Below are 22,709 nucleotides of genomic sequence, written 5' to 3'. Positions count from 1 at the left end.
TCATTGTGAAATGGCCACTACCCTGTTATTCAAACTTTGCACATCTTCAAACTTTTCCCGTAACATGCATATTTTAACATTCATCGAAGACATATCGGTGCAATTTAATTAAGCGAATGAATTTCGCATAGAGGTCACCATACCAAATAAAGTATAGATAAACAATACTCTATATTCCGAGGCGGTACTAAGATATAAATCAGTGGAGAAGCGTAGGTGGTCGGCGCAATTACCAATTAAACGCCTCGTATCCGCATTCGAAATTCAAAATTCAAATTCATTTCGCCGCCGCCCTCCAAATGAGATGCACGTCCAAAATGGTAGCGTGAAATTGGCAGTGAATTTGTAATTGAATAAAATTGATAAAATCAATGTCCAATATAAATGCAATAAAATTTTGGATGGACTTTACACGTAGCCGGTGAAACCTAGTGGTTAATACTTCGGCCTCCTATTTGGGGGGTCCGGGGTTCAACCCTAGGGTGACCTCTAACTTTTCAGAGTTTTTTTTTTAATCTGATATATTAAGTTAGCACTTGATTGCAATCTCACCTCGCTTAGCGGCACGACTTTGCCGGTAGGGTGGTAACTAGCCACGGCCGAAGCCTCCCACCAGACCAGAACAGTGATTTAGAAATTATAAAATTCCAAACCCTGCCGGGAATTGAACCCGGGGCCTCCCACTAATAAGACCACAGCCCTTACCACTGCGCCAGGGAGGGCGTCGGGAGGAGCTATAAATGATATAGAATATGGCTGAAACCACCCTAAATCTGTGGCTGAAACACACTCAGGAAACCTGTACCTAGACTCTAAGGCTGAGATCTATAGAGCGCACTTTGAATTTGCTCAGACTTAAGACACTGTTAAAACGAGACAGCGCTATATCGCTCCCATAAATCTCTCTCGTTTTAACTGAAACTTAAGTCTAAGCAAAGTCAAAGTGCGGTCTATAGATTTCAACCTCAGGCTGAAATCTATAAAGCGCACTTTGACTTTGCTCTGACTTAAGATTGAGTTAAAACGAGACAGATTTATGTGAGAGATATATAGCTCTGTCTCGTTTTAACTCTGTCTTAAGTCTAAGCAAAGGCAGAGCGCGCTCTATAGATCTCACCCTATGAGTTCTGTTAATTATGTTAGGTTAATTATATAGATGAAATGAAATACAATCAATCTTATAAACATCATTTTATTATAGTTTAATTCTTTTTCAAAATAATTCTCATACCTAGTCACATTGATTCATTATTATGATACTTTGGAGATTTTTTCATTAGGTACCTGTTTTGTATACATAAATAATTGTTGTTTTACGTTTTACCTCTTACGTTTTATATCCATAAACTAATAATGACGTATAATATTACATAATATGAGATTCTCATTTCATTTGTTAGATAACATTTAAATAATTATTATTTTATGTACAGTAAATAATTATACAATAATTATGATAGTAATGAGCAAATTTTTGTTAATTTAAATTATTTAATTACAGATTCATTTAAATAATTAGGTAATACTCAAAAATAAAACTATGAAAACCTAACAAAATAAATCGTATCCTATAAAATAACATAGTTAAGCTAATTTAATATTGTTTTTCATAGGCCTCTTATTACATAATAATCTATGAGTTAAATCAATAATAAATTTAATTCTAACTGTTATTAAATGCAAAATTATTATCATTAGAAAAATCGCTTTGCGATATATAATATTCACTTTTTCCAATGCATTATTAAAACAGGTTTTATTTTATCTTAAAATAATTAATTTAAAATTCTAAAAATATTTACATTTCGCATTACAACTATAATTTAAAAAAAATACATTAAAAGATTTAATACTTAAAGGTTAAAAAGTAAAATTACATAATGCTACGAAAAGTTCTCATACCTATTATTAGAAGTGGAAATACTTTGCGTAGTCCCGATTCAAAAATAATCCAAAAGAATTTATCCAAAAATCTCAACTAACAGTAAGTTAATATGTCAGCTGCTATGAAATAGTCAAAACACATAGTTAACAATGAAATCAAATCAAATCAAATCAAATCAAATTTCTTTATTATTTATTGAATTGACAATTTTCTAAAATAATCCTAAGTATTGTGTTTTTGGACTAAAATATTATTAAAATATAAATATAAACGATAAAATTATTAAAAATACCTAGTTAGTTAAACCATAAACTAATAGATCAATTACATACCTAATTAAAAGTGAGTCTATGAATTAGGTAGGTACTTACTGAACGAGAATACCTTAGATACCTATTAAATTAATTGTAATTAGGCGTTTTCACGAAATAAGTTATGAGAGTTCCTTTGCCTTTGACATACGTAGGTCCTCTGCACTCACACGTATACCCGGCGCGCATTAGAACCCTGAAAAAAAGAATTAATAAATAACATTACAATATGCTACTCTCACCGACATCATCTTCATCGTTATCAAACCTTCGCTGGCTCACTACTGAGCACGGGAGACAAGGAATGAGAACGATGGTCATCACTCATAATCTACCAAGTTGGTCAAGTGTGAATTAACAGGTCTCTTGCTTACTTGTTATTTATTTATTTACGGCAATAACGCTCCGAAAAGATATTGCTGTTAAAATCTTGTTAGGTGATCAAAACAACTAATTGAATAGGTAATATTTTATTAACTAACTAGCTACCGCAAGTCTTAACAAAAACTGTACAAAATTTCAACTTAAAACTCCACAATCAGAAGATTGGAACGATTCTACCTTCACGAATCTTCTTTGTGACTCCTGCAAACTGCTTTACACTCGTGAAGTGCATTGTGCTGGGTTTTTTTTTTTTTTAAACAATATTAGCCATGCTAATCATGACTAATACTCCCCTTTTCTCTCCAATTAAGCCTATAGTTTATGCCAGGACCGGGTACGTCAATAGTGCAACGGGTGGGGTTTGAACCGCCAACCTTTCGGAATTCAGTCCACTCCTAAAACGTTGAGCTATCAAGGCTCTAAGCGAGGTTTGGCACTACAAAAAGCAACAAAAAAAAATTGGTTGTCTGTAAAGTCGGTTTACTGAAGATAGTTGAACGTGACAACAAAGGCCGATTGTGCTTCTTTGTCGCTCGTTCCGCGTTCTCGCTTGCACTTCAAGTCTTACATGGAACGCCTCAGAGCGAGGTAACGCCGCATGAGTCATGTTTTTTCGTGCGTGCAGCCGGCTCTATCGAATTATAAGACGTTGTCACGTCAAAAGAAAAGAAGAAGAAGACTCACTTAGCAGTATCCTCTGTGACATGAATCCGGTCCATGAGGCCAGTGGAATCCATACGGGAGGCCACGTTCACGGTGTTCCCCCAAATGTCGTACTGCGGTTTCTGAGCACCCACCACTCCTGCTATCACTGGCCCATGGCTCAAACCTTGAAATACATGGAGATAATGCTTAAGATTATTCAACGGGTTCATGAACAAATTAACGACTCAGACTCTTCTCAGTCTTGGGTGCATTTGGAACCCTCGCGGCTTTAGTTTTAATTATCACCACTACATCATTGTTTGACAATCAGAAAGTGTACAATAGTACCCAATTTGAATAAATGACTTTGATTTTGACTTTAATGAAAATGTCTCTCAATAAGTTCAAAGTTTTTATAAAACGTTTTATTGAAAAATCCTATTACAATGTACCTATAGGATTGTAAAAAATGATAAGAAAGGTTGGGAATAATTTGCTTAACAGCTTTGATAGTTCCATAGTAATGTTTACTAAGTAACTTACAAATCCAACAATTGGCAATCATGATAGAATCAATAATACCTATTTTAGATAAATGATTTGGTTTTGACTCAAAATCAATAAAGCATTGACGGTTCTTCAGAAGGATTAGATGCTGGCAAGCTGATTGATCTTACCTATCCTCAATTTAAACCTCTGGAAGGACTCCCTATTGATTTGGTCCAATATAGTCATGAGCGCGATCGCGAACTCCACTAGAATAGCAACTGTGTGCTCTTCTTTACTATTGCCGTCCTGAAAAATAACCATAAAGTAGTTTTTTTTTTTCCTTACCATAAAGCTCCATTATATAATGGTAGCTTTATTGCTACTACAATCTAGCCTATGGGCTAGTAAGTAATTTTATTCTAGCTTAAATTTCTAATCCTAATTTCTAATTTCAGTCCAATAACTGTCCTTAGTTTATTCTAATATGCTTACAGTCCACTATGTTATTGTGACCTAGATAAAAATAAAGTAGATGAATCAAGAAGTCAGAAGAATTCTTATTTAATTAGATAGAAAAATATTTATTTTCATACAAAACTGCGATTAAAATAACAATAGAAATATTGTAAGAAAGCGCTTGGCCAAACTTATATCGCTAAGCGATCAGCGTTATTTAAAACGAGAAAGTGTAATAATTTACAATAAAGTGATAAATTAATTAGGTGCCTAACACTAATATTTTTTGATTAACCCCCGACCCAAAAAGAGGGGTGTTATAAGTTTGACGTGTGTATCTGTCTGTGGCATCGTAGCTCCTAAACTAATGAAATGATTTTAATTTAGTCTTTTTTTTTGTTTGAAAGGTGGCTTGATCGAGAGTGTTCTTAGCCATAATCCCAGAAAATCAAGCCGTTTGAAAGTTATCAGCTCTTTTCTAGTTACTGTAACCTTCACTTGTCGGGGGTGTTATAAATTTTTAATTTAAACTTGTTTAGTTATTAAGTTAAACCGAACCGAAGCTAACTTTTCTATGGACTTCGTCTGTGTTGGTGTTAGCTAGAGGGCGTGCTCTGCCTTTTTGGAGTGTTTTTTTGTTAAAACTAACCGGAAAGCGCTCTAAGGGGGTGCCGTGCGTATGTCGGCGAGCACCGGCACAGACGGGGTCCATACTTGTATAGTTTAACTAACTTGTTACAAATAACTACAAACTTGATATTGGCTAATCTTTGAAAAGCCAGACGAGAGAAAAAAAACTTTTCTATAGTAATATTATCTAGAAGAAAAATCTGAAATCTAATCCGATGGTAAAAATTGTATACCTACCTTAGGCACTGTAGTAGTGATTTTGTTTAGAAAAACCATTCTAAGTAGGTAAGTACCTACTTATTTATGAACAACTGCAGGACTTTTACTGGAAATTGTATTAGATAAGACAACTAACACAGGTACTTACAGTCTGTTCCTCTTTCCCAGGTCTTAAACCTGATGCTATCATGTAGGTGCTTCCTATTGTCTTGATTTTCTCAATGCTACTGAACTTTGGCTTCAGTAATAGCTGCAAAAGAAATTAAACACTGATATTATAAGTGTTTTTTTTTAATTCAGATACAAGTTAGCCCTTGACTACAATCTCACCTGGTGGTAAGTGATGATACAGTCTAAGATGGAAGCGTGCTAACCTGGTGTATGGCAGTTTTCATTAAACCCATACTCTTTTGTTCCTTCTTCTTCTCTTTTCTTTTTATCCCTCAAAATCAAAGAGTTCCCACGAAATTAAGGGCCTCAATAGCTCAACCGGTAAAGGAGTGGACTGAAAACGTCGACGGCTCAAACCCCGCCCGTTGCACTATTGTCGTACCTACTCCTAGCACAAGCCTGACGCTTAGTTGGAGAGGAAAGGGGAATATTAGTCATTTAACATGGCTAATACTCTTTAAAAAAAAAAAATTAAAAACTTTAATCCTTGCGGATGAAGTCCCAGGCATCATGGTAAGTAGGTATATAATATTATATTTTGATCATAGTGGCGTTTACCTTATCAAAGTCACAGATGATCTCGTTGAGTAACCGAAGACACTCAAGACCCTGCTTGTTGACGTCAGTCTCGTCATAGAACTCCTTGTAGTTGGGTATCGAGGCGAACATCACCGCGATACTTGAATACCTCTCGTGGTACAGCTCTTCCTGAAAAACAAGTGTAAATTAAAAATTTATAACACCCCCGACAAGTGAAGTGTTACAGTAACTAGAATAAAGCTGATAATTTTCAAACGGCTGAACCGATTTTCTTGGATTATAGCTAAGAACACTCTCGAGCAAGCCACCTTTCACACAAAAAAAAAAACGAAATTAAAATCGGATCATTAGTTTAGGAGCTACCATGCCACATACAAATACACAGATACGCAGGTCAAACTTATAACACCCCTCTTTTTGGGTCGGGGGTTAAAAATACTAGATGATGCCCGCGACTTCGTCCACGCTTGGTACTTATTAGAAATCTTAATTTTACGGGACAAAAAGCTAGTCTATGTCCTTCCCCGGCAAGCAAGCTCTGTCCCTATCGTCGTGAAAAGCAGCAGACAAAAGAACACTTTTGCATCACTACACTACCCATATGATAAATAGATAAGAAAGTGTGATTGTTTGTTGGTTTATCGGTTTGTTGGCTTGTCTTTCGATCACGTCACAGCGGAACAACGGATCGACAAGACTTTTTGAATTTGTACGGTAATATAAGACCTGAAGAGTGACACAGGTTACTTTCGCAAAAAACCAAAGAGATCCTATGGGATTTTTAAAAACCTAAACCCACACGGACGAAATTGCAGGCAACAGCCAGCTAGTTTTAAATAAAAGGCTTTGAGTTTGTCTATAAGTAGGCATTTATATATAAAATACCTTTGATGCCACTGAAGTCAAAAAATGTTGAGCCACGTGAGCTGGGAGGATATTTTCTAGAAGAATCTGTAATTAAAACACATTTACGAATGAATCACCAGAAAGTTTTGACCAATATTATGTTGACTGTTATCTATTTTGTTTCTTCATTATAATTATATAACAGAAATAGAAAGAATTTTCATTCCAAGAAGACTTTTAGATCGTCAAATGCATATAAGTTCTACTGGTTCGGTATGTCCTACCTAACTACCGCCAAAAAGCCATACCACACCTTTGAAAACATTATAAAGAACTCTCAGGCATGCAGGTTTCATCGTTTCGATAAATCAATTAGTGGTATTCAATTGCAAGTAACTTCAAAAAGTTAAAGGAATTAGACCTCAGAACCCCGAAAAGAAGGCTGGTGTCTAAACCACTAGGCTATCCCATCAATTTATTACCTATTATAGGTCAATAATTTCTGGGGGTTTGGAATTTTAGACACTAGGTAATCTAGGTACGTCGTCGTTACCTTATTGATCCCTCGCATAGTTTCCACTTCTTCTTGTTCGAACTTTAACTTGTCTTTCCACAGGAAATCTGTTCTTGACGTGAACTCAATCTGTCTATCAAGGATGTGTAGTAACGCGGCCAAAAATACTAGCACCAACCCAGCTTTGGCTGCGTATGGCAGCATTGAGAACCTGAAAGTTAAAGACAGTGGATTTTTTACGAAGAAAGGAGGAAAATTAAACTAATTACGCGCTGTAAAGATGACAGATATCTCAATTAATGGATTTTCATTCCAGCTATTAAGATCCCAACGCCCATCGGTGATCTTAGCTATATATCCCGCACACTGCTACTTCAGCTTTGCGACTCATTGAGTTATGCCGCATTGTCTAATCTTCTAATCTGGTTCTTCTATGGATACTTGAATGTTGCTCTTTCCATCGCCCAATGAATAACAGCTATAAAATTTCCTATGGGCTCCTTAGATAATGACCATAAGTTCTTATACAATTTTTATTCAGATACAAGCCCTTGACTGCAGTCTCACCTGGTGTTAAGTGAACATGGAAACGGGGTAACCTGGAAGGGGTATAGCAGTTTTTATTAAGCCCTTTGGTTTCTACACAAACATTAAAATTGCAGAACCGGCAGGATTCGAACCTGCGTCTTCTGACCTCGCCTTGACCACCTACTGGTTCCACAATTCTTGGTATTTAAAAAAAATAGAATTCCTTGAAGTGTAGGTAAAAACACTATCATAAACATTATAAAGAGTAAAAAAAGATCATAACTTATCTCAGAGCCGCATGTCTTTACTGAAAGTTAAGTTTAAACGGGACTTTTTCGACTTATAAATTAAACTTACTCGGTATCATAGTCCATTGTCTGAAACCGGCTGAAGACTTCAGCGGTAGCAAAGAGCGATATATGCAGGATCAGAGTCACTACCATCATGAACAGCTTCAGCACGAAGCTCATTCGCAGGAACACGGATATTGACGCCAGGGTCAGCACTGAACTGTACAGGTAGCTCTGAAACAAGTTAATTATCTAATTTTTAACCCCCGACCCAAAAAGAAGGGTGTTATAAGTTTGACGTGTATATTTGTGTATCTGTGTATCTGTCTGTGGCATCGTAGCTCCTAAACGAATGAACCGATTTTAATTTATTTTTTTTGTTTGAAAGGTGGCTTGATCGAGAGTGTTCTTAGCTATAGGTAATTGAAGGAAATCGGTTCAGCCGTTTGAAAGTTATCAGCTCTTTTCTAGTTTTCTTACAGAGGTTTTTGTGTCGGAGGTTTCTAAAATTTTGAGTTATACCTATGATCATCACTGTCAACGTGCACTGTTCAAAGACTATTGATATTTATTATACTTACTGGAGCATAATCCACATCAATAATGCCTATGACTGGTAACTCAATGATTTCCGTCGCATTCCAAGTGGTGTTCCTGATCGCGATATCGACCGGGAGTTCCTGCTGGATCATGTATGTCTGGAACTGAAATTACAATCACTTTTATGGGTTACTAACTACGGCCCAGCATGCTTCATCTTCATCATCATCATCAAGATAAACAGTTATACAGGTAAACAGAAATAAAAAGTTCCTGCGGTATGGCATGTAATTTTTCACGCTTTTGTCCTTCAACACACTGATACAGCTTGATACAGCTGGACTATTTTTATAATTACACCTGTAATACCTGTATCAGCAAATAAATAAATTGATAGATTGATTCAATCAGGCAATAGCAGATTAACGGATCCACGTGTTTTTCACATGGACAGCAATATATAAAGATTATATAGAAGAGTAAAGGTCGCTGCATACGTGACGTATTTTTTCACGTCCCGGCCAGGACGGGAGGATTTCTTGAACTACTATTGGAAAATGGACCGTCGATACGAAACGATAGTAGTTTGAGAAATCCTCTCGTCCCGTCCGGGACGTGATAAAACACGTTACGTATGCAGCTATCTTTACACAGACAAATTTTTATCCCGGAAAAAAGAATTCGCTCAGGATTTAAAGCCCCTAAATTCATGCGAAGGAAGTCGCGGGCGTCATCGTCATTGGTCAACGAATATTGTATGTTTGTTATTTGATGCTACCAAAACTGTTAAACTTACCAAATTGATGATCGCACAAGCACTTATCAAGATTGCGGAGATCACGAACATTGTCAGTCTAATGTAGCAATTACTTGCCACTACCTGCAAAAAATTTTGTTCTAGAATTTCAATAACGTGTAGAGTTAATAGAGAATTTCCAAAGAGATTTTATTGTACCAACACTGGCTAATTCTATTGTACACAAAACTAAATTGATAAACTAAGTTTAAATCGGACTTCGTCTGTGGTGGCGTTTGCTGGCGCGCGTGTTGTGACTTTTTGGAGTGTTTTTTTTGTTAAAACTGACTGGAAAGCGCTCTAAGGGGGTGCCGTGCGTATGTCGGCGAGCGCCGGTACAGACGGGGTCCATACTTGTATAGTTTAGCTAACTTGTTACAAATAACTACAAACTTGACATTGGCTAATCATTGTAAAAGTCAGACGAGAGAGAAAAAAAAAGTTTAAATCTAGTTGTATCCTTTTCCACGGAGAGCATTATGAAAGAGACAGCCATACATTTCTGTATATTATTATGCATATTTATACCTGGTATGTTAGTTTTAGAGATTGTGTACAGTAAAATAGCCCTTAGGGGAAGAATTAGCCACATTGCATAGAGTGCAACTAATTTATAAACAGGTCTATAGAGAAATGCCTGTTAAAAAATAATAGCAAAAGTTTCACAAATAAGCTTTGCTTGCTATAATTGAGAAGGCATGTTATTTTCCTCTCAAACTGTAGATTGCGTTTTGGTAGAGCAGCCATTTTTTTTTTCATACGACTTGTATAAGATTAGAGCTTACAGACGGAGAAACTTTATGGTTGGTATGTACTATGTAGTGAATATACCTGTCCAGGCTTGGTGCAGTTGTCAGCATAGAATTCCGGCATGTCAGATAGCATCAATCCAGACTGTCCGTCTGACCAGGACAAATATACGAATACGAGTAGCGTTACCAACGTAGGACCGAACGATGCGTAGATTACGATACCTCTGAAAAAATAAAATATTCATAGAAATGTATCTACCTAGTTACTTAATAATTATTATTGTTCTAATTGGCTTTGCTATAACCAGTAGGTAAGGACATTATTGCTTGTTCCATCAAGGACCCTAAGGTGCAACATGCAGGATTACTCACCATCAGTGGCCCGAAGAATACCAATCATTTTATAACTACATATTACTAGACTAGACGATCTATCTCCTGTGCACATAATATAACCTCTACACAGGTTTAACTCTATTAACGGAGCATCCTCGACTTCTTGCCGAATCTCCAGGGAAAAAATTCTGATTACTGATTAAGATCAGTAATCAGAATTTTTTCCCTGGAGCTTTGAACTCATATTTTTGACTTTAACTTAGATCTTGACTATGATTTTGATTTTGACTTAAACTTACTACTTACTTGGGTACTGTGAGTAGCTGTATAGCAGCAAGTAGCATGAACAACGTCGCAGCACAGGCTACATAATACTTGAACTGGACATCTGGCTGGTTGCGATACTTCTTCTCTTGAGTGCTGTTTTTGAACACCAGTGTGATCCGGTGTAGACCTTCTGAGTTACTACTGTAAATGTGAATTATTATAACGTTTCAAAATGAGTAAGAAAAACTAATAGGCGTACAGTATAAGTCTAATTACCTCTGTAATTTCAAATTGCAAATTGAAGAAAATGCATTAAAGAAAGTATATCAGTTTCCTTAAATTCCCCTCATTATCAGAGTTCAAGTATTTATTCCCAGTAGTTAAACTCTTAAAAGAATTTAGACGCAAATTAATTACTACTGGGAAAAATGTCTCACTAGTTCAAAGGTTGAACTAATCAGTTGAACTTATGGGGACGAGCGTAATTAATAGGGGATAGTCCTTCTGAATTACTTACAGAAATATTAACAGGTTAAACGATTCTAAATTACTTCATTGATCACACATATTGCTGTAGGATTTTCATCTTGTTTCTAAACAGAACACAAAACACTAGGATCAGAATACCTACAGAATTTCAAAATAACGGCCATTTAAACGCAATTTTTTTTCTAGAATTGTATTTATGGGAAAAAGGAAACAGCGGTGGAGTAAAATATTTTTTTTAAACGTTAAAGAAAATGGTGTGAATTACCTGCAATCACAACACGTTCTTTGTGGCAGTAAATGCTGTTCGATCATTGCTAAGCTCTGGAAAGATAAAAGACAAAAATATTAATTGGAAACTAATCTAAAAAAACAACCTGTGTAAGCTGTGATAGCCTAGTGGTTAGAACGTCTGCCTCCTAATCGGAGGCCGGGGGTTCGATCCCGGGCACGCACCACTAACTTTTCAGTTATGTGCGTTATGGTTTTAAGCAATTAAATATCACTTGCTTTAAGACTGTTGAACCGGTATGAGCTATTTTTAAGCTATTTTGCCCCCCTATATTTTATTAAACACTGCATTTATGTAAAACATTTATATACTACTTTGTAGAATATTTCCTGTTTTATTAAATTGACAGACAACATTTTGCAATTTATTCATAGTTTATCTTTTATTGCCTAAAATACCAAAAGACTATTACTGAATTTTGGATTTCGTGTCATCTTTGACGTTCACTACATCAAAAGTTACTTGGTCGATTCTCACAAAGAAATATATTTAGCAAAGAAAAGGTCCTGAACTAATAAGATGACAGAACCAAATCTTTCGTTTGGCATTTTTTACATTATAAAAATTCAAACAAAAAAGTCATAATTTCATAAAACTACAGACACATAAAACTGTCATTTAGGTGGGTTATTTATCTTCATTTATAAATAAAACTAAGTACTCATTAAAGAAGAACATATTGGCAATATATACAGAAAAAAAAATCTAAATTTAATTAATATTTTTTTCCAAAAAATAATCTTGAAACACACTACAAAACCGTGCAACGAGCAATAGTAAATTGAACTAGGAAATCAGTACCGGCCGAGGCCTCTCCGAGAACGGACGTAACGCTTGTTTGCTTAGCAATTGTTATCGGATTATTTACGATTTACCTGAAATTGTAGTGCGACTATCACTTCTCAATACTAGGTATTTTTAATACTCGCTATTTTTTCTTAAAGATAGATTAAAACTTTTTGTATGTTTTTAAATTGTGTTTATATGATGCTGTAAGGAATTGCATTCCTAAATCCTGGTGATCCCTCGGGATTTTTAAAGAATCATCCATTTAGATGTTTTTACGTGGTACAGAAATGCGTTGTATCCCGGGGACGTGCTATTACGGATAGGCTACTTTTGTCCTGGAAAATCAAAAGTTCCCACGGGATTTTTAGAAACCTAAATCCACGCGGGCGAAGCTGCGGGCATCAGCTAGTTAATAAATAAGTATTGTCTCGAGCAAATAGCTGCATTGGTATCTATTGTTCCCTTTCATTGAAAGGGAACAATTTAATTTTCAAAATTTGAAAAGATTGTAAAACGCGATTTCGGTAGAGAATAGATTAATGCCTATCAGAGCAGTGGCATTGATCTATATTTTTAATAATTTCTAAAAATTAACATGGGTTTCACATTTATTTCAAAAGCTTTTATAAATTTGTAAAACTCAATACTCAAGGTTTCATTATACTGTTTGTGATAAGGAAAACCATGTTTTTTAAATAAACAGAAAGTTGAATTTTGTATAATTAGTTATTGACTAGAATTATAACTTTTCAGAATTAAATATTCTTAAAGGCTTATAGTTTTACAGTTATTACCGGCTGACAATGCTATATGCCAATAGCCTTCTTGCTATTTGTCCTAGCCGCTAAATAAAATTTTGATGATTCATCGTCCTTTTATGGCATTAGCGCGGTTTCTTGTATTCCATTATGATTTCTTTTTTTGCATTTGCATAATAGCATTAGTTTATTGTCTTTTACAGCATTAGTACGGTATTTTGTATTTAGATTTTGGTTGTATACATTGTAAACTCTAGCATATACTGAAACAATAGGATAATTACTATCATTTGCACGTGGTCATCCCTCGTGGATCTTTATGATGGTTTTATTTTTGAATAAAACAATTCTTTATCCAACTAAGGGAGGACTGAGTTTTCGGCAGCTATGTATAGTACGTGACAGGTCGAGATGGCAATCGAGGTATGAGGCGGGGGACGTTCTGCACACCCGCACGTCACCCGCGCTATCCCGCACCGGATTAGCCCAGGGATTGTGTGGGTGTGCGAGGCGTCCCCACCCTGATTGCCATCACAACCTGTCACGTGTTGTGTTGCGTGTTTGTTTGTTTATTGGCTCATCGATTCACTTATTACTGCCAAACTGCACATTAAATTTTGATAAATGAGATCTCTCTTTGGCTTCGCTTTACCATTCCGTGTGTTAGAGGCTATATTGTCATATGTCATAAAAGAACTTATCATAATCAAAACGAATGTAAGAGATATAACCTACAAAACCCAAAAAGTATATTGAAATTGGTTTACCTACACATGACATGAAAAAGAAATGTATATCAAGAAAAATAAACTTGAAATAGATGGATCGAGTTTGATATCAAATCATAGCAGTTACTATGAAAATTTCGAATACATGTATATAATGATTTATACATATTCAAATATAAATCAATCATCTGCGGTGAAGTCTTTAAAAGTAGTAGGTAGGTTTTTGTACTTTTAGTTTTGAACTTTATCTTATTTTGTTTTTTTATCCCTAGCTTACTCGTGTAGCAATGCACTTATTTTTGATGAATAAATACCTACTCAAGTGTAACATCTGCATTTTTGTACCTGTTAATCCCTTTCATTGTACTGTCCATTGTTTTGCGCTTATGGTAAGTACGATTTAGTACTAACAATAAAATTTGAAAAGATTGTAAAGGACCATAAATAAAAAAAAATGCTCAATGTCTTTATGAGTATTAGCATTGCATTATATTTTTGATAATATTGCAAATTAAATATTTAAGACTGTTTAAATTTTAGACGGATTTCACATTTATTTTAGCCTTTATAAATATATATGTGAAAATTAATATAATAGGTGTAATTATTTATACTGTGCATGATAAGGGAACCATATTTTCGTAAATATGTATAAGGAAAGTTGAATTTTGTATAATTTCTTGACTCTCTTATACTTACACAAGTATATAAAAGATTAGTATTAAGTACTGACTACAATTATAAGTTTTAATCACTCGTACTTAATCTATAATCACAATACACTGTTTTAAAAAACATCACTGTTTTAAAAAAAAACGACAAACTAACACCACATACTTAAAAATATTGAAAAAATAATCCGTTTGAAAATCGTCTAGGATCAAAACGGTTTGTTATAAACTAAACTGAACTCGGTACGTCCGTTCACGGAAACAAACAAAGAACCTCGGGTAAATACCTAAACTTGCCAACCAGGGTCATGCGTTAACGCTCTTAACGGTGAAGGAAAACATCGTGAGGAAACCTGCATGCCTGAGAGTTCTCCATGTTCTGAAAGGTGTGTGAAGGCTGCATCGGGCCGAGAGGAGACCCGTACTCAATAGTGGGGCAGAAATGGGTTGATCATGTATGTATGTATAACCCTATGTAAAAGCAAACATTGATAAAATTAGGAATGCAGTATTTTTTGCTTTATGTAATAAAAAATAAATCCAAGAAAAAAATTGTTTATCTCTGAAGGATCTACTACTTTAAGAGTTATTTTCTTCCTACCTAACCCTAAAAACCAAATCAAACGATCTCTTATAATAATGGAACTAATACTCACAGAGATACCGATATTTTTGGCGAGGGTCGAATCGGTAATGTTTGCGAAGGGCTTATCCGCGCCCCAACACTCCACGTATTTTGTCATCTTACTTGAAGGACGAGACCTCGAGGGCACTCCAGGAGTCGCTGGAAATATAATAGTAATACAAACTAAAATAGATAAGGTCTCCGAAAAACGGAGACATAAAATCAAGGGTCACTTTATGTGCAAACACTGTCATGTGCGAATCAAATAAATACATGCAGGTTTTGACGTACTAAGGCCTATTTTGTACAAGGACACGAAACTCAATTATTATTATACTATACAATCTCAACAATTTGTCGTGAATGTCTGAAGTTATGGTATTCTTGTTGCAACAATGCATTGTAGCCAACAACGTCCTAGTGACTTGCCAATAAATGACAGCATTACATTTAACTAAATATGTCCTTTTCTTAGATAAAGGATTATAATTAATTATTATTATGTTCTTGTGCAAATAAATGGGCCCAAAATATTTGGGAATCGCTTATTTTTTGTATGGTTGTTTGCTACCTACTCTGAATTTCATCATTCTGACTTTTACAATAGTATTGTAGCATTGTATTTCTCGGAGGGACCAAGGGTAAAAATACCCGTGGTACCTTCCAGATAGATACTACGGGAGGGACCACGGGTAACAAAGGAGAACATGTATAACACTTCAGTCTCAAAGGGGTTTATATCACTATATTATTTTATGCATTCAACTACCTATGGTTAGCACATGACTATAATAAAGTTATTGTAACCTGTGCCAGTGGAAAACTAGACTATCACAGTTTGTATGCCAGGTAGACATGCTGGTATGACAGGATTGAATAGAAACCGTTAGAAACTAACTTAGGGACTCCACGGACATAGTACTTAACATTCGGAGAAAGAAAGTTGGTTGAACAGTGTCCCTTAGCACGGGCGGTGATTCTGAATCACTTTCTGAAGAAATAACAATCAGTTGCTTACCAATCAAAGAAAAGGTAAAGGAAAAAATCTAGTACAAAATATTTTCATTAAGAATGTTGATTGATTTTTATTAAGTAAGTAATTCATTAGTTTGAAGTAGATACACATACCTAGTACAGAACATGGTTCGTTTTGTTATTACATTTTAAAAAAATGTAATACTTAATATAAAAATATATAAGTCTCTAAGAAAAGTTTTAAAACTCTCCATTGTATTTTGCATAATTAGATTCAACTATCATTAAGTCTAATTGGCATTTAAAAAATCTAAGATGCATTCAAAATTGGAGTACAATTAAAAATAGGTAGGCACTTGCGCTTGTGGTCATTATTGTATCGTAGATAGAGGTCCACTACTGAACATAGATCTCTCAAAAGGATTTCCACATCACGGTCTGGTTTTTTACCACTTAATCTTCAGCCAATCAAGTGTTATTTTTAAAATAGTATGTCTAACTATTTGAATTTTATGTAAATGATTTGAACTGCAGCTCGCTCCAGCAATGTGCGGGACTTCAATCACTTTTACACATGGCATAATCTTTGAAAAGAGCAGCCGCCAAGTTTCCCGCTGGTTCTTGTCGGTAGGAAAGCCATTCAGAACCAGTGGTAGATACCTTGACGATTCAAAAGTACTTGTAAAAGTCTAAATGGATAAAAATATTTAGAATTTTGAATGCAACCTAAATATGACTGGTTACAATCTTCTCACCTGTTCCCATGATAGGACTAATAGCTCCAATAATAGATCCACTTCGACTCTTGGGCTTGGTAACAACTGTGCCATTGCCCAAAGTTTCGCCTGGACTGGTGGCGTTGTTGTTCTCAAACGCAACTACTCTGACCGATGCTCTTCTACTGAGATCTGGAAATTAAAAACAGAAGTAGGTAAGTACTGTTAATGACAAGTTTATGTACAGAAGAAAATTAGTACATATATGATGCCATTTTTGCCAACTCACTTCTAGCCGCCCCCAGAGTTAAAAGATTAAAACGAGCTGACGTGCTCGATATGTGATGGACGTTGGAGCAATGGCCCTTCCGTTTTAAATCTCAAATTTAGCCCAAATAATCTGCTTATAGTCCCCCGACTGATTGCAGATAATAACAGGAAAAAAAAAAAAAAAAAAAAAAAAAAAAATATGATGCAAGTAGGAACTTAGTTGTAGCTAAGTCAGTTTTGTTGAGACTATTCTGGTGGAAGTCTGAAGGTTTCTGAGTACTTATATAATTTTAAAGCTTCAGTACAGATCTCAAGACAGTCAAAAACCGCAAGTCATTTAGCACCTCAATGATCATTAACTATTCGCGTGGCACGGTTATGCTTAAGAGTGTGTGGCGTGTTTTCTAGAAAAAGGTCATAAGAGCGGTGCAAGACTGATGTCTTTCATTAGTCCAGAATATTGAGGACTTGATATTGGACTTACGGTCCAACGTGATCATTACTAGAAAGATGCATTAATCCTACCCACCTCCCGCTTGTCGCATGGACTCAGCCCGTGTAACCTTAGGCACTTCCTCAACGAAGCTGTTCTGCGATGGAGCTGGACTAATGTCTTTCATTGGTCCAGAATATGGAGGACTCGATGTTGGACTTACGGTCCATTACTAGATACAGGCATTAACTCTACCCACCTCCCGCTTGTCGCATGGACTCAGCCCGTGTAACTTTCGACACTTCCTCAAAAGAGCTGTTCTGTGATGGAGCTGGACTGATGTCTTTCATTGGTCCAGAATATGGAGGACTTGATGTTGGACTGACGGTCCAAGTGATCATTAAGTAGAAAAACTACTACCCACGCTACCCCCGCTTGTCGCATGGACTCAGCCCGTGTAACCTTCGGCACTTCCTCAACGAAGCTGTTCTGTGATGGAGCTGGACTGATGTCTTTCATTGGTCCAGAATATGGAGGACTTGATGTTGGACTTACGGTCCAGCATGATCATTACTAGAAACAGGCATTAATCCTACCCACCTCCCGCTTGTCGCATGGACTCAGCTCGAGTAACCTTCGGCACTTCTTCAACGAAGCTGTTCTGTGATGGAGCTGGACTGATCTCCTTCTTCGTGGGCGAAACATCCTGGTATATGGAGGATACGATACTGGACTTGCGGTCCACTGTGATCACTGAGAGACGACCGTTTTCTGATATGCCTGGTTTCTGAAACGAAATCAAAAATACTTGTGTACAAAATTAATCCAGTTCGCGAAAATCTTTGAAATATTGTTTTTGTTTTAAAAAAAGAATATTGTTGCCATTTTAATCATGATTCATAACTAACATTCCCCTTTCCCCTCCAACTAAGCGTAAAGCTTGTGCTAGGAGTGGGTACGACCTTTCGGATTTCAGTCCGCTCTTATAACCGTTGAGCCATTGAGGCTTAAAAGGAGAATTGTTATTAGGGTTCCGTAGAAAAAGAAGAAACTCTTATAGTTTCTCCCAGTCAGTCTATCCGTTTGTCAGCCTGTATGTGTCAAAGAAATATTTTTTTAAATAAACTGTAAGAGCTGTAAGGTTGTTTAGTACAGGAAACGTATTATCTGCTTCACAGTTGTATATAAATTTTCAGGATAGTGATACCTTTTGCTCTCAAGTGATACCTAATTAGTAAATAAGTATTTTAAAATCATTAAGGTTTCATAGTGAAATTATGGGAACAATAACCGTTTGAGAAACAACGACCGCAACAACTAGCATGGCTACGAAATCATAAGTGTTCCTGTAATACCTGTTCTGAGTCTGATTCTTCTTAGCTATTTATATTATTACTAGCTGACGCGCCGGCGACTTCGTCCGCGTGGATTTAGGTTTTTCGAAATCCCGTGGGAACTCTTTTCCGGGATAAAAAGTAGCCTATGTGCTAATCCAAGATATTTCTATCTCCATTCTGAATTTCAGCCAAATCCGTCCAGTGGTTTTGCGTGAAGGAGTAACAAACATACACACATACACACAAACTTTCGCCTTTATAGTATTAGTGTGAAGTGTGATTCTTATTAAGTAGCAATAAAAATAAACAGAATTATCTGCAAAGTCAAGAAATCGGATTAAAGGGACAGGTACGAAAAAGTTAAACAGTAACTCGATTAAAAAGATAAATCAAAAGAAATCTTCTTTAAAGATTTCGAACAGATAATTAAGAGTTTGTACTTCTTTGATATTAAAAGATGGGCGTTTTAATTAACACTTAACTCTATTTGAGTTTAGCCTTTGATATTTTGTTAACTCTTTACTTAAACTTTAGCCCACGGCTACAAAAAGGCTAAATAAAATAACAAATAACGTTATGGAAATTTTTCTTCGATGTCAGAAGAAAAGTGGACGTCAAAAGATGTTTATTTTTCCACAAACTTAAGTTTGTTAACAAAATAAAGATTAGAACTGCAGACGAGATGTTAAGGAAAACAAAATGCATAGATACATCTTTGTAAGCATTTGGTTTTCTTTATAATGTAAAAATAAATTATCTAAGTATCATTATTTATAATGTTCGATATTCGGTATTTTAATGTAACGGTTCTTAATACCATCCTTCTTCATCCATGCCTTGATCAATATTACTATCAATATTACTAACATACTTCTAATAAAAAGAAGAGCTATGTTGAATGAAAATAAAAATGAAATTGCATCATGTACAAGACATTATGTGATGTTAAAAAAAGAAAAATGTAACAACTTATAAACAAACAAAATGGGGATGTTTTCAGAAAAAAAAATGGAATGGATAACCCTCTAGCAACTAGGTCACATGCTCTATTTCATTACGAAATGCGTCTTCATAATCGTTAAAACGCATCATACCTACATCCTACATGCATGTCAATATCACTGTGCAAAGCTCTTTATTTAATGAATTTGCAATATTGATTAAACACCCGTTATAGTCCAGTGGGTCACAACTTATGTATTACTAGATCCTGTTAATTAAAATGTAGAACATAAGTGTTGATCTGAATAAATTCAGTTATAAATGACATTTAACGAGAAAGCCGTATATTATCATCACTATCATAAAAAATTGGTTGTCTGTAAAGTCGGTTTACTGATGATAGTTGAACGTGACAACAAAGGCCGATTGTGCTTCTTTGTCGCTCGTTCCGCGCTCTCGCTTGCACTTCAAGCCTTACATGGAACGCCTCAGAGCGAGGTAACGCCGCATGAGTCATGTTTTTTCGTGCGTGCAGCCGGCTCTATCGAATTATAAGACGTTGTCACGTCAAAAAGTCAAAGTACGTACGCTCTTATACTCTTGTGCCGCAGAACTGATGGCCGCTGGGGCAGACGTGTTCTGGAGTGGAGACCACGTATCAGCAAGCGCAGTGTGGGACGACCTCCAACCTGCTGAACTGACGACCTCAAGAAGATAGCGGGAAGTGGGTGAATGAGGAAGGCGGAGGATCGTGTGTGGAGGCGCGCTCTTGGGAAGGCCTATGTCCAGCAGTGGACGCAAACAGGCTGATTGATTGATTGACGCTCTATGGATCTCAACCTTAGTAATAAAAGTAACATTCTTACCTTTGGAGGTACAATCAGGTAGGTCTCAACTTTATGGTCCGCGAGGTAGCCCTCTCTGGATGCACCATCCCCTGGTTCAACTTCGAACTTGCCTCCGAGCTGAAGCATGGTGGCTTTTGTTATGTGGACGCGACTGAAATTCAATTCAATTCAATTCAAAATGTTTTTATTCAATTTAACTTTTACAAGTGCTTCTGGTAGGTAGAAAGAAACATAATCTTATACAGGATGTAAATAAAAGCTAGCGAAAACTTAGCGCTATTAATATACTACGTAATAACAATCAAATAACATTAACCATCTCAAAGTATATATTTATAGACTAGCTGATGCCCGCAGCTTCGCCCGCGTGGATTGGTCAGATCCCCTGCAGCATCAGGATTGAGGAGTTGGAATCCAAATTTTTTATAAAACAATGTCGCAAAGTTCCTCGATCGATTAAAAAAGAAACGACGCAAATCGGTTCAGAAATCTCGGAGATTTCGGTGTACATAGCTAGAAAAACACAACTCCCTTTTTGAAAGTCGGTTAAAAAAGTAGCCTATGTTACACCCTGGTCAATCCTCTGCTTGTCTGTGAAAATCCCGTCAAAATCGGTTCAGCCGTTCCAAAGATTAGCCTTTTCAAACAGACAGACAGACAGACAGACAGACAGACAGACAGACAGACAGACAGACAAAAATTTTAAAAAGTGTGATTCAGTGTTGGTATCGTTCAAATAACCATATGAGCTTAATATGAGGTAGTTATTTCGAAATTACAGACAGACACTCCAATTTTATTTATTAGTATAGATTTAGTGATACAAATTTTTTCAAATCTGAAATGCATAACATATAAAACTCGGGGTCGAGGTAGAGCCTATTGACAGACGGACGGATGGACAGAGAAGGCTTAGTAATTGGTTCCGGCTGGCACCCTTCCGATACGGAACCGTAAACTAAATCCACGCGGACAAAGTGGCGGGCATTACCTAGTTCTATCATATTGTGTAGGTACGTACCCCGCAATTCCCCCAGACTCCATGTGGTTGGCAAGCGTGACGTCATCGCTCCACACATCGAATTGCCATTTCCGCAAACCGAGCACACCACACAGTACATTTCCCGTGTGAATTCCAATCCGCATGTCCACGTTGAAGCCCGTCGCTTCTCGAACGAACCTGAGAGTGCAATAAATTTCAATCTATAGATAGACACGGTCGGCCACAGAATTCGAGTAGCAATTCCGCGAAACTATTGCATCAAAACCTGTCGCATTTAATATTATGACCTTTTTCTATAAACACGCCACACAAACCTTACGTATATAGGTAACCGTGCCACGCGAATATGATCATTAAGGTGCTATACGACTTACGGCCTTTGACTGTACGTTTATTTGAAAAAAGAAAGAACAGAAAAGATGCCACTCATCAATGGTATACTTAATTATATTAATTAAGACTGTTTTCCTACATTTGACCATTAAAGCCAACATGTCTTAAGCGCCAGAATAAACTGTGTCATGTGAGGCACAATCCGAAAAATATTCCAGATCAGCATAATGCTGTATGCCTTGATACACAAAAGCATACAGCGCTGCTTTTCAGCCATGACAGGAAAATCCTACCTAACCTAACCAAACCAGTTTTTCCCAGGACATCTGGTATCTGCCCAGCCTGTTTACAGAAAAAACCTCCTTACCGTATCGCATCAATCATCTGCAGGCCCATGTTGACGCAGTTGTAGGCATGGTTGGGCCTGGACACGGGCAGGCCGGATACGCAGTAGTAGCAATCACCGAGTATTTTGATCCTCATGCACTGATTTTCCTATGAACAAAGATACAAAACATTACAGCATCTATCATTGTATTTTTTACCATTCGCAAACATTCAAATTGTTTCTTGTAACTTGAAAAAATTCAATTTGTAGCAAAAGAAACACTCTCCAATTCTAAGGGTTGGGACACATAGCCACGGCGGGACGCGCGTTGTCGCCATCGTAACATGGTACGGCGAAGTGCAGAGGCATAATTCGAAGTTTCTATCGCAAGATGTATCACGCACCATTCACCGTTCACACGTTTACACAATCAAAGAAAGTGATTGCTTGTATTTCGTCGTATGATGACTCTGTATTAAAGACGGTGGCGGCGCTACCCGTGTCCCGAACCTAAGGTAAAAAGTTGAGAATATAAAGTCTTTATTCTACGGAATATATTTCCGAAAAGATGCCCAA

At 36.5% G+C, this 22,709-nt stretch overlaps 1 protein-coding gene across 4 annotated transcripts in view; it reads right to left on the bottom strand.

Annotated features, from left to right (window-relative positions):
- Nucleotides 1-2,148: 2,148 nt before the first annotated feature.
- LOC123868152 (adenylate cyclase type 2-like) overlaps nt 2,149-22,709 on the bottom strand; it is a 169,854-nt gene continuing 149,293 nt past the window's right edge. For 3 of the 4 annotated variants that reach the window (XM_045910536.1, XM_045910537.1, XM_045910538.1), the window contains 20 exons: nt 22,173-22,300; nt 21,491-21,649; nt 20,488-20,620; nt 17,943-18,129; nt 16,679-16,831; nt 15,847-15,939; nt 14,980-15,107; nt 11,354-11,409; nt 10,639-10,800; nt 10,076-10,220; nt 9,245-9,328; nt 8,490-8,612; nt 7,976-8,142; nt 7,130-7,301; nt 6,616-6,681; nt 5,749-5,898; nt 5,168-5,269; nt 3,903-4,020; nt 3,265-3,409; nt 2,149-2,392 (listed from right to left, as the gene is read on the bottom strand). In XM_045910536.1, the coding sequence (XP_045766492.1) occupies nt 2,287-2,392; nt 3,265-3,409; nt 3,903-4,020; nt 5,168-5,269; nt 5,749-5,898; nt 6,616-6,681; nt 7,130-7,301; nt 7,976-8,142; nt 8,490-8,612; nt 9,245-9,328; nt 10,076-10,220; nt 10,639-10,800; nt 11,354-11,409; nt 14,980-15,107; nt 15,847-15,939; nt 16,679-16,831; nt 17,943-18,129; nt 20,488-20,620; nt 21,491-21,649; nt 22,173-22,300 (2,577 nt within the window). In that variant the 3' untranslated portion in view covers nt 2,149-2,286. The remainder of the gene's footprint in view (nt 2,393-3,264; nt 3,410-3,902; nt 4,021-5,167; nt 5,270-5,748; nt 5,899-6,615; nt 6,682-7,129; nt 7,302-7,975; nt 8,143-8,489; nt 8,613-9,244; nt 9,329-10,075; nt 10,221-10,638; nt 10,801-11,353; nt 11,410-14,979; nt 15,108-15,846; nt 15,940-16,678; nt 16,832-17,942; nt 18,130-20,487; nt 20,621-21,490; nt 21,650-22,172; nt 22,301-22,709) is intronic. The other variant, XM_045910540.1, reaches the window with a different exon arrangement.

The sequence above is a fragment of the Maniola jurtina genome, chromosome 9, assembly GCF_905333055.1.
Source record: "Maniola jurtina chromosome 9, ilManJurt1.1, whole genome shotgun sequence".
Lineage (NCBI taxonomy): Eukaryota > Metazoa > Arthropoda > Insecta > Lepidoptera > Nymphalidae > Maniola > Maniola jurtina.
Note: the sequence above shows the minus strand (reverse complement) of the source record. Positions and strands in the feature narration are given on the sequence as shown.